General features: G+C 37.7%; 1 protein-coding gene across 1 annotated transcript in view; it reads left to right on the top strand.

The window, feature by feature from the left end:
• LOC150085942 (phosphorylase b kinase gamma catalytic chain, skeletal muscle/heart isoform-like) overlaps window positions 1–12935 on the top strand; it is a 301197-nt gene that overhangs the window by 213593 nt on the left and 74669 nt on the right. Inside the window, exon 9 of the mRNA XM_090374747.1 lies at window positions 280–309. Within this exon, the coding sequence (XP_090230873.1) occupies window positions 280–309 (30 nt within the window). The remainder of the gene's footprint in view (window positions 1–279; window positions 310–12935) is intronic.

The raw sequence follows: 12935 nt of genomic DNA on the forward strand, positions 1-12935 counted from the left end.
TTAGTTACGTAAGTTAAGAAAGTAGAGTTATATATTGTTTATTTATGAACCCTGCTGATCTTTAAAAAAAAATTTTATCATTGTAAAATATTTATTTGGGCATTTAAATCTTGCAAAGAAATGGCAAAATAGCCTCAATTATTTTACTTTTTTTTAAATTTTTTACTTGTTCTTTAATTTTACTTATTTCATTTTTTTTTCAGGTTTTAGATTTCTTTCATTTTAATAAATATTTTGTGTTTCATGTTTGTAAAGTGATCTTCATTTTTTCCCTTGCAGTTGGGCTTGTGGAGTCATTATGTATACACTGTAAGTATATTATAATTTTTGTTTTGCTAATTGGTGTTGTAATATGATTTATGCATTAATAATAACAGACTTATATTCTTATGCTATGTTAAGCTTACCAACAGAAGGGTGTTCTTATAAAAATAAAAGATAGGCCTCTAGACCTGTATGAAGTACTCAAGATGTATATCATAAACAAAAATCACACAGATGGTGTGTTAATCTGCTACCCATATGCAGTCTATGGGTAGCAGTTGATATCATTGGTGTCCATACTATTTTAGTTTGCTTGTTTAAGTTCGTGAGCATCTGTCTTTTCATCATTTGGAGTGTTTTTGGTGGTACTACGATTGCAATGTTATTTTTTTTTCAACTGACAGACATGGCATAGCCCGAAAGCACAGATCTTTCCCAGTAAATTGATATATCCAGTGAGACTGACACCTTTGTCTGAGTTGCTATAGCCTGGAAATTGAGTGGTGGATGCATATGTACAGTTTAGCATAGTTTATTTTACTTGCCTTCATGCATCTTAGTAGGTTACTATATTTTATACTATATATTTTTGAATTTTTTTTTTCCTACTTTACAGATATCATATACTTTAGAGGAGGCGGGATGCTTGCCATTGTAATCAAGACATTGTGGTGATGTGGCAATACATTTCAGTTTGTGTGTGATTTAGATAGTAATAGTAATAGAGGCATGTGACACAAGAAAGCAAGCATATAAGCTTATGTAGCATCAGCCAAAAAAAAAAAAAAATTCACACAACCATTCCAAATGTTTGGCCAGTTCCTCCTTGAATTTATTTAAGCTATCAACTTCCACAACAACAGATGGAAGTTTGTTCAAGCAATTAACCACCTGCTGGCTAAAGGCAAATTTCCGCACATCTATTCTACAACTGGCTTTCCTCAATTTGAATTTATGCCCCATTAGGTTCGTAAATCTGAGCATGGAAGAATCCCATCAGAATAGGGAAGCATATGGGAAGCAGCAACCCCAGAGTGACGTACCAACTTTTTTTTTTTTGGTAGTTGTTGGCGCATAGGCTTCTGTGGCCATAATGCACCTCCCAAGGTTTTTGCAGTACACTGATCCAAGCCCTAGGCGAGAATCGAACTCGCGACCTTTGGGTTTCCAGGCAGGCACTTTACCCACCCGGCTAGCCTGGTCGGCCAACGTATCAACTCTGTGGTACTACACTGACAGTGGTAGAGAATGAAAAAGACCTGGGGGTAATTGTGCAGGCAGATATGCAGTTTTCTGAGCAGTGCAGACGGTCTGCAAGAGTAGCTCATAGTGTCTTGTCAATGATATACAGGAATTTTTCTAGCAGGGAGAAGGAGGTGATTATCCCCTTGTAAAAAAGCAATGGTCAGGCCACACCTTGAGTACTGTATACAGGTCTGGAGACCTCATTTTAAGAAGGATGTAGAGCTGTTGGAACGAGTACAGAGAAGGGCAACAAGATTAGTGAATAGAACAAAGGGTTTCTCTTATGAAGAAAGGTACATTTTGCAAATTACAGTGTCTGGAGACTAGGCACCTGCGAGGTGATCTGATTGAGGTGTATAAAGCCTTGAATGGTTTAAGCATGCTAAATCCTGGTGGAATTCTTCTTCTTGCTCAGAATAATCACCCGAGAGGGCATAAATTCAAATTGAGAAAAGACAGATGTAGGATAGATGTGCGGAAGTTTGCCTTTAGCCAGAGGGTGGTTGGTTGGTAGTATAGACTTCCATCCTTTGTTGTGGAAGTTGATAGCCTAAATAAATTTAAGGCTGAGCTGGACAGGTACTTGGAACGAACGGAGGGGTGAAATGGGGGTATGGGTTTTTTTTGGTTGATGTTGCATAAGCTTGCTTTCTTGCATCATATTCCTCTACTAATGCTAATGGTAGTAATGTCAAGCGTGTTGTCAGTAAAATGCCTGAATTTGAACTCCTGGTTAGGACAAGTAATGCTCATTTAATAGGAGTAACAGAAATGTGGTGCCACTCAGAAATTGGTGATGACGAGTTCCACTGTTGTGTGTATAACGTATTTAAGAAAGATGCCGAAGGTAGAAGGGTTGGAGGGGTCATGATAAGAAGCAGCCTAAGTGCGAAAACGGCTTTTGCGGAGTCTGAAGTTACGTCTGCCAGCTTAGAATCTGTGTTGTGTGAGTTAGTCAGAAGCAAAGAAACAATGAGAGTGGGAGTAATCTACAAACCAGCAGATTGTGTGAAAAATATGATGAGAGTCTTTACATACAGATGGAATGGGCAAGCAAGCATGATTGTCTTATTATGGGTGATTTTAATCTGCCCTAGATTGATTGCAATAATGGGGGGGGCGGACTCATGATGAGGATAAATTTTTTAAATAAACTAGATGATTATTATGTGTACCAGTACTTGGGTTGAGAATATTCTTGACCTCATCATTACTAATGAATCAAATGATATCATGGGCCTTAAAGTATAGGACTATTGTCAGTAAGTGATCGTGCAATTGTTGCTGGAAGTTGAAGAAAGATGTTCCAGTTGTTAAAGGTAAAGGCATGGGTTTTAACTTCAGAAGTGGGGACTAACAGCTTAAGGCATTATATGGCATCTGTGAAGTGGGTGGAATGCAGACGGATGGCAAATACATTTGAATTATGGAATAATTTTAAAACAAACAATCACAAAAAGCATGAATGCATACATATATTTAAGAAAATATTGCAGGAGGAGGATGCCAAAATGGATGACTGTGGAGCTGGCTGGTCAAATAGTGCAGAAAAATGTAGCATGGGACAGTTACAGAGTAATGAAAAGTACTGAAGCCTATGACAGGTACTGGTTGATCTGTAATAGTATCATAAATAAGGTCAGGGAGGCCAAGGCTGCATATGAGAAATTATTTACTAAGAGAGCAAAGAATGGGGACAAGGAACGAAATTTTTCAGCACTGCACAAGGCTAATCAGATTGGACTGTTGTACACTGGATGTAAGAAAGTCGTAGACAACCCAGCTGATATAGATGAATTGGACAGGTGCTCTGCATCTGTCTTTACCTTAAGAAAGACCCTTCATGCTGAGAAGAGGCTGTGCAAGTGAGGCTAAGCCATATGAAATTAGTGATGTCATAATTACAGATGATTGTTTATTAGAAAAAACTTTTGAGTATAAAGGCAAGCAAGGCTTCCATAGTTGATGACGTATACCCTGTAGTTTTAAGGGAGAATGTGAGGGAGTGTATTGAACCATTGAAGTTAATTATGAGAGCATCTTTGGACTCAGGGGTGATTCCTTTTGATTGAGAAAGATTCAATGTATTGCCAATACATAAAAGTGGTTCTAAGAGTTGATAACTACAGACTAGTTAGTCTGACTTCAGTGGTGGGAAAAATCTTAGAGGCAATGATTAATAGTGCAATCCAGGGACATTTAGATAGATATGGCATTCTAAAGGACACACAACATGGCTTTGTTAATGGTAACTCAAGCTTAACTAAGTTAGTAGGCTATTTTGACACGATTATTCATGAGCTTTAGGGAATAATTTCTACATAGTTTATTTGGGTTTTAGCAAAGCATTTTACTCAGTTCCTAATGAGAGGTTACTGTATAAGCTTGAACTGGTTGGCATTACTGGTAAGATTGTAAGATGGATTGCTGGGTGGTTGCAGGGCAGAAGGCAGAGAAGTGTGATTAATGGATATTCTTCAGCTTGGTGTAACGTCAGGAGTGGAGTCCCTCAAGGATTGGTACTTGGACCACTATTGCTTCTCACTTTCATAAATGACATCGACGAAGGGATAGAAGGCTTGATGTCAAAATTTGTAGATGACCTAAAGATTGGCAGAGTCATTAATGATCAGTGTCAATTAGCGCTTCTTCAGGCAGGATGACTTGAACAAAGTTCAAAGATGGTTAGAGCAGCTATGTTTTTATGCTGCTAAATGCAAGGTATTATTACAGTTTGAGAATAGCAACCCACAAACCCACACTTGCTGGGGTTGAATTAAAAACAGTGGAGGAGGAAAAGGATCTGGGAGTTACAATACAGGCAGATATGAAGTTTTCTGAACAGTAAATATGCAGCCAGGAAAGCCCATGGTGTCCTGTCGATTTATCAAATGCTATCCTGTAGAGATAGGAAGGCCATTATCCCACTGTATAAGGCAATTGTATGACCATATTTGAATACTGTGTTCAAGTATGGAGACCTCATCTGTAAAAAGACATTGAGCTTCTTGAAAGGGTCCAAAGATGGGCAACTGAAATGGTGAGATTGGCATAAGGATGACTTTACGAGGAAAGACTGAATATGTGGGGGGGGGGCACGAGGAAAGACTGAATATGTGGGGCCACAGAGAATGGCAACCAGCCACCACAGAGGCCACCTTATTGAGGTTTATAAAGCTCTGAGAGGGTTTAGTAAAATGAAAGAAGGTGGAATTCTCTGTTATAAAGAATTCCAGAATTAGGGGTCATAAATTCAAATTACAAGGTTTGAGATTTAGAATAGATTGTAGGATTTCCTTTCAACCAGCCAGCGAGTTGTTGATAGCTGGAACACTTTGCTGTCGCAGTTAGTTGAGGCTGACAGTTTGAATAAATTCAAAGGTCAACTGAATACTTACAAATGTGAAGAGAGAAGGCATATAGTTTGTTTCTTATCTACTAGGTTGTGTTTTTTTTTTTTTTTTGTTTTTTTTTTGCCAGTGCAGCAAAAACCTGCGGCTTCCTTGCACTATATGGCTAATACTATTACTATTCATGGGTGAAACAAAACCAGGGGGAATAAATATAAAATCATGGGGAATAATAGAATATTGGATCTCATTAAATTCATTTGTGGGCAGCAGGTTGTCAAACACTAGAATAAGTTATTTCCTAATGTGGTGGAGGCAGTGACACTATCATATCCAGGTATCATTGTAAGAGGTGGGGACTAGATTTTTGAGTGTTTTTTCAGATAGACTAGGAACGCATGGTTAAGGGGGGGAGGATATTCTCCCTCTCCCCTCTGAATACGCCCCCAGGCAGTGGATCCAAATTGGATTATTACTTTGTGGGAATGAGAGTAGTATGAATATTCTATTTTATTTGAATTATTACTATTATTATTAGCCCTGGGTGCCAAACGATTGTTATGTTATGTTGTTATGTTATTTGGTTTTTAGGAGCATTAGCAACTAGGGCCATATTGCTCCGGGATATGCGGTGGTCATTCCCTGACCTTTCCGCATCCTCCGTATTTGGTGGTGACGGGCTCGAACCCCGGTCTAATCAAGAAGCGTGTGCTACGCACTGCTGCTCCTTCCCACCTGGCTACGGAGGAGCCCCCAAACGATTGTGACTGAGCAATTTCTCTGTGCTTAAAGTGTGATTTTCTAAAAGCGATTTCTAATTCTTTTACATTCCTGTCCTTAAGAAATTTATTTATTTAATACCAGCCCTTATTACAAAAGTACTTGTACAGAGCAAGAAGGAAAGCTACCTATCTTTATTTCTCATATTTTTTATTACTAAAACCTACCACTTTTTGCTTGGTCACACCAGGCACTACTCCTACCTCCCCTTGTTGAGGCCAGAAACCTTTGCAGAACAGTTAATCTGCCAAGGGCCAAAAGGAGCAAATATGGATCACAATGTGTTTCCACCTCTAGAGCCAACAAGTGTTGCAGAATCTTCTAAGACAGTCAAGAGACTGCAATCAGGGGACCTACTAGTGGAAACAATAAACTGCAGACATTCGGAGAAATTGAGAAAACTTGCAAACTTTGCTGGAATTCCAGTAAAAGTTACTTCCCGTGCAACCCTAAATACATCTAAAGGGTTATATCCAGCTGGGATCTGTTGAATGTCGAGGAGGAGGAGATAACTCAAGAGCTTCAAGATCAAAATGTAATTGCAGTGAAAATAATTATGATTAAAAAAGACAATACACTCATACTTACAAGGAATATTATTCTCACTTTTAATACCCCAAATCTACCCTCATCGATAAAAGCAGGTTATCTACTTTGCCACATTTGACTCTACATTCCTAATCCATTGAGATGTTATCAGTGCCAAAAGTATGGCCACTCTCAAATGTGCAGAGGAAACTCAATTTGTCCCAACTCTGATCACATTCAAAGTGATTCCTCAGCAAAAGAAATGACCTGCCCAAACTGTAAATGCAACCATCCTGCTTATTCTAAAACATGCAACAGATGGAAAACTGAAAAGAAAATTGTGAAATTTAAGATTGAAAATAAAAGTAAGCTTTCAAGAAGCAAGGAAATTAATTGCTCCCAGGATGACCAAATGTACATATACCAGTATTGCACAAAAATATCAATTAGTGGCCACCCAAACTGATGTTACAGTCCCTTCAAACACTTCAATCTCCAACTGGGCTCGGACTGTTCTCTCTCAGCAACAGTCCAATATCCCTAAGCAGTTGAACCAGGCAAGCAATACTGCTCTTACAGTACCAGTGACATCTCCTCTTCCAGTGATTGCTTCTACATCAAATAATCAACATTCAAATTTAAAAAAGAATATTCAAGAAACATCTGTGGATACAATGGACAGGAAGACCCGATCTTGCTCAGATTACAAACCTGAGGGGACACATAGATTCAAACTGAGGAAACACAGTTGTAGAACAGATGTGCAGAAGTTTGCCTGTAGCCAGTGGGTAGTTGATTGTTGGAACAAACTTCCATCTGTTATTGTGGAAGTTGATAACTTAAATAAATTCAAGGCAGAACTAGACAAACATTTGGAATGAATGGATCAGTGAAAGAGAAAAAGTTTTTTTTTTTTTTTTTTTTTTTTTTTTTGGCTGATGCTGTATAAGCTTGCTTTCTTGCATCATGTGCCTCTACTAATTCTTAGAAATATATGTGGAAGAAGATATGGACACTGGTTGGCCATTCTTCTCAAAAAAAAAACAAAAAAACAAACAAACCGAAGCCTGAATGACATAAGCCAGTTACATTAAAAAACAGTTAAATATAGCTTCTTTTACTAAACACTAGTAATGCCATATATTCTACAATGGAATTGTAAAGGATTTCGTAGCAACATTAATGATATTCAAGACTTAATTAACCACTACTTTCCAATTGGTTTCTGTCTAAAGGAAACCTATCTAACCTCTCAAATTTCTGCAACCATAAAGAACTATTCTGTCTATCGACAGGATCGTAATACTTCAAATGCTACCCTTGGGGATGTGGTCATCTTCATCAGTTTAAAGATCTCGACCAAACAAATTGTTTTGCAAATTGAAATTGAAGTTGGTGTCGTACATTTGATAACACAGATTGTGTTAACACTAGTATCAATCTATCTGACACCAAGTAATGCCTTCTCTACCAAGATCTTGAAAACCTGCTAATACACTTACCTTCCCCTTTCTGCCTCTTGGGGGATTTCAATGGCCATAACCCCTTATGGGGATCGACTAAATTAGGTAGACATAGCTGACTAATTGAAACCTTTCTGGATGAGCAAAACCTTAATATTCTTAATACTGGTGCACCCACTCTCATACTATTACCAACTGGACAAACTTTTGCAATCGATCTATCGATATGCTCCCCAATTTTGTTTCCATTCATGGAATGGTCCATTATGGATGATCCCATCAGTAGTGACCATTTTCCAATTGTTTGTGATCTACTGACTACACAAACACCGTTAGCCCAGCCCTGCAGGAAATAGAAATTCTCTCAAGCCAACTGGGTCAAACTTCAGTCAGCCTGCCACCCTGGACAAGAATTTATACGAACACCATCGATAGATGAACCCACAGATTACATCACTTCACACCTACTATCTGCAGCTAAATGTTCAGTCCATTGTCGAATCCCCAGTCCCAATGACAACATAACCAGTGGTGAGCTATAGTGGGCTCGCGAGAGCCCATTGTTATTTTTTTTTGAAAATTTGCAAGCCCATTGTTATTTTTTTTTGAAAATTTGCAAGCCCATTGTTGAGACGATCATTTATTTTATAAATCCTAAATGCGCAATTATTGAGTATCCAGAGCCGAAATTACGGTGGAGCGAACGGGGCCCTATTCCCAGCATTTTAATGGCTCAATCGATCGGTTATGTATTTTAAAATTGCTTCATTTTTGATTTAATTACTATCGGATCTCTGTTTAACCAACTTCTTTATACCGAATTTTTTTAAATTCCCCTTGGTAATTACATTTAAAATACAGTAGTTTCCGTAGAACGAAATTATTTCCATGTAACGAACAGATTAGGAGAGACAACTTTGTATGCATTGTTCTCACCTCTGGCCTTTAGGTAATTAGAAAGAGTGAATTAAGGGTGAAAGGGATTACCGTTCCACAACATTAGTGGTGGCCATAAAACTTATGCAGCCACATTCCGAGAAGTTGCGCTAGTCAATATGCTTTCCATAGCTAGTCAGAGGATTAAGAAGATTCCCGACATGGATAATAGCTCTGGTCAACCTGTGTTGTGGTTCCCCTTTACTCCTACAAGAAGTCATATGTTTTTCGGAGAAGTGAGTGATCCATGCCTTCCAGTAAATTTCTCCTGTCTATGTTTACATGGTCACAGTAGCTGAATATCTGAATGATTCCGATATTTTGCAGTATTCAAAGAACTAGTGACAGTACCAACGTATGGGGGGGGGTTGAGGAAACTAAGATATTATATAAACTTTATGAAGATGAAATGTTGACAGAATTTGAAACTTTGTCGAGCCTTTCACTGCGTAGAAAATTTTCTAAAATATAATAGCATACAGGCAATAATTTAAAAAAAAAAAACTATTACCAATCTCCAAAAAACTAGCGCGAATTAAGGATGATTGCTAAAGAACTTGATGTGGAAACTACAAAGATCGGTCGTGTGTTCGGGCTACGAAGAGCAGCTTGTAACTTGCGAATGGTAATTGCGAGTTAAGGGAATTATCCTGCATTGTGCAAACATTTTAAATCAGAGGCCGCTGTAGCCCAGTGGTCAGGCGCACAAGTGCATAAATATACGTGCCTTGAGTGACAAGGGTTCAAGCACCGTGCCTGCTGAATACGGTGCTGTTTCTTATATTCTCTCTACCTTGTGAACTCCTCTGACCGTGTGGTCGCCCTAGAGTATAAACAGAAAATTTATTTTTATTTGGGATTGTTAAAGCGACTTTTAAATCTGGAATTTCTTAACCATTTAGCACTAATGATCGATATCCTGCAGGAGCTCTCTTACATTTCAGAAGTTTTACAGATTCACTATGGCAAAAGCAGATAAATGAATTATATGAACTATCAATGCTATCGCTAATTTGAAAAATTCTGAAGGAAAATATGAAGCTAAAATTGAGAGCACGTTGAAGTGGAAAGAATTTGAAGGAATCAAAATCGAAAGTAAGTACAGTAAAATTACCTCGTGACAAGTTATTAAATGCATTGTTTTATCCAGGATAAGTTATTAATGCAACAGGGTGATTTTAAATTAAATAAAGAAAATAATCATACCATTGAAAGAAATTTTAAACATATTCTAACGGAAATCATGGAAGAACTTTCGTCTTGGTGGCAAGACTGTGAAAACCGAATAATAAATTTGTTTTCTGATAAAATATGAAATAAAAATTAATGATTTTATAGATTTTGTCGAAGACAGTTTATCTATAAAATCGAATGAAATTCCCTTTACAATTAAGAAAGCCAGAAATATCTTTGAAATCATTGCAATTAGCAGTGCTTAAACTTTCATCGTAACAAATAATATCGTGTGAGTGAATGAATAAATGAATGAATAATGTTGAAAATTAAACACGTTGCAGATTATGATGACCATACATCTAAATGGAAAACCATTGCTTCAATTTGATCCGGATCGTTATGTCAATATTAATAAAGAAGTAAATTTCATATGGCAATTTTTAAAAGAAAATTTTCTTGAATATTTGTGCAATATTTTTTTCATGTAATCTGTGATTTTTGTGTACCTTTTCTAGAACACTTTGTTTTTTATGTAATATTTGTTTTTATATTCTAGAATGTTTTGTGATAATTCGTTATTTGTAATATGGGAAATATTTTTGTTATTTTTTATTTGCAATATTAAAATTTTATCATGAAAAAAATGTATCCATTATATTTCCCTAGTTGTAAAAAAAAAAAGAATAAAAAAATCGCGCGTCTGCCGAGCAAGTGACGTCACTTCCGTGACCGATCAGATTTACTCAGTAGGTACCCCCACTCCACAACAAGGATGTTTCACATCAAAAAGTCAGCAAAAGTGCGAGCCCATCGTTAAAATATTCACAGCTCACCACTGAGCATAAACTATTGGTGGAATGAAGACTGCACAAATGCAAAGAAGTTAAAAAATAAAGCATCCAATTTATTTTGTAGAACCACAGCTAATTTTATTAACTACAAGAAGCTAAGGGCAAAAGCATGTCTCATTCAAAGGCCACCCAAGAAGAATTCTTGAATTCGGTTTGCATCTACCATAAATAGAAACACAAACTCCAGATTCATATGGAAAAAAATTAGGCAGATTTCCCTAATTCTTTCGTGGAATGGACAAGAACTCTCTGCTCCTGGGGCCATAGCAAATGCCTTGGGCAAAACTTTTGCCCAAGTTTGAGCAGCATCAACTTATTCTCCTGATTTCCAGAAAATAAAGACCATGACCGAACAGCAAAACCATCAACTTTTGAACCTCAGTATTCCTTCCATATAACCAACTCTTCATTATTCTGAACTTCTACATGGCAAAACAACATGCAGTAGTGCCACTGTGCCAGATGGGATATATTATATAATGTTACAATGCCTTGGTGACAAAAATTTAGAAATACTGCTGGTCTTCTATAACCAAACATTTCTGGAAAACATTTATCCTAGCTCTTGGCATCATGCCACGGTTCTTGCCTTTTTGAAACCTGGAAAAGATCCTACCAGTCCTTACAGTTGCAGACCAATTTCCCTCTCCAGTTGCCTTGGTAAGTAACTTGAAAAAGTAATCCATAATCAGCTTGTTTGGATCATCGAAATGCAACATCTGCTGATTAATAATCAACATGGATTTTGCCAGAACAGTTCCTCCTTAGATCTTATGATCAAAGCTGAGTCTGCAGTTCATAATGCCTTTGTAAAAAATGAACATCTTGTTATGGTTTCCATAGACATAGAGAAAGCATTTGATACTGCTGGCATCATGGCATTCTCAGTGACCATGCTCTTGGTTTACGAGGCAACTTGCCTATATTCGTTAGGAACTTCCTCCAGAATTGGTTTTCCAAGTTCGATATCACAACTCACTTTCTACGACATTTTTTCAGGAAGAAGGAGTACCACAAGGGTCTATACTGAGTACAACCCTTTTTGCCTTTAGAATCGATTCCATCACAAAGAACTTCCAAATACTGTTCAGACCTACCTTTAGGCTGATGGTCTTTCTATTTCTTGCCATTCTCAGAACATGAGATCCATTGAATGGCAATTGCAGATATCCCCGAATAAAGTTCATAGGTGGGCAGTGTGCAATGGCTATCGTCGGTCACAACAGAAAACTGTTGCAATCCACTTTTGCAATCAACGTAAATTGCATACAGATCCTGAACTTCAGATGTCAAACTTTACCATTCCAGTGACTAGCAACATCAGATTCTTGGGATTAATCCTTGACAGGAAGTTAAATATCTTTGAGCATATTAAATTTGTGTGTACCACCTGCCATAGTACATTGCGGATTGCACTTGGTGCTTTCAGAACATCTCCAACCCATAGTTTATATATTGAAGCTTATGAGCCCCCCTCTTTGCCTCTGCAGAAAAATGCTACTTCTGAAGTATGCAGCATGAATACAAAGTTGCTGTCAGCATTCTATTGAGCCATACCTCTTTAATCCACCACTGCAAAATCTCTATAGAAATAAACCCAGTAAAATAAGACCAGCAGGTTTATGCCTTATCAAATTAACACAGAGTTGGAATATTCCTATTTTCAACAGGCAACAAGTAATAAATTACTCTCAACCACCTTGGACTACCCCCCCCCCCCCAATTAACCTGCAATATTTATCTTAATAAATGGGGGAAGAATCACGACTGCCACTCAATATAAAACAACTTCATGCAAGCCATATTCAGAAATATGCTGATTATTTGCCAACTCATGGCCCCAAATCATATTCAGCCATTAGTGCAGCAGCAGTATTTCCTTCTTCTGTCATTTTGGTGATCTTCCACCTGAGTATAGCAGCTTTTCAGCAGAACTCCATGCAATAAAATTAGCTTTAGAAAACCTGAATCTCTATCCATCTTTAAAATACATAGTATACACAGATTCTCTGAGCTCAATCACAGCACTGCAAAACTCTACCTACAAGTTTCACCCTATGTTAAATCAAATCAGAAGTCTCCTATTGCAAATTTAAGAATGTTATCAATCAGTGACCTTTTGCTGGATCCCAGCATGTTCGGGGATAAAGGGGAATGAACTCGCTGACAAAACTGCTAAAATTCCATCCACTTTTGATTTAACCTCTGTACCTGTTCCAGCCTCTGAGTCAAATCACATCATACCAACAGCATGTCTCGTGCAGTGGAAAGCGCTATGGCACATCCAAACCAATAATAAACTCTGCCCATTGAAACAGGACTCAAAGCTTTGCTACTCTAGC

Source organism: Mastigoproctus giganteus, chromosome 5 (genome assembly GCF_048544385.1).
Source record: "Mastigoproctus giganteus isolate SK-2022 chromosome 5, ASM4854438v1, whole genome shotgun sequence".
Classification (NCBI taxonomy): domain Eukaryota; kingdom Metazoa; phylum Arthropoda; class Arachnida; order Uropygi; family Thelyphonidae; genus Mastigoproctus; species Mastigoproctus giganteus.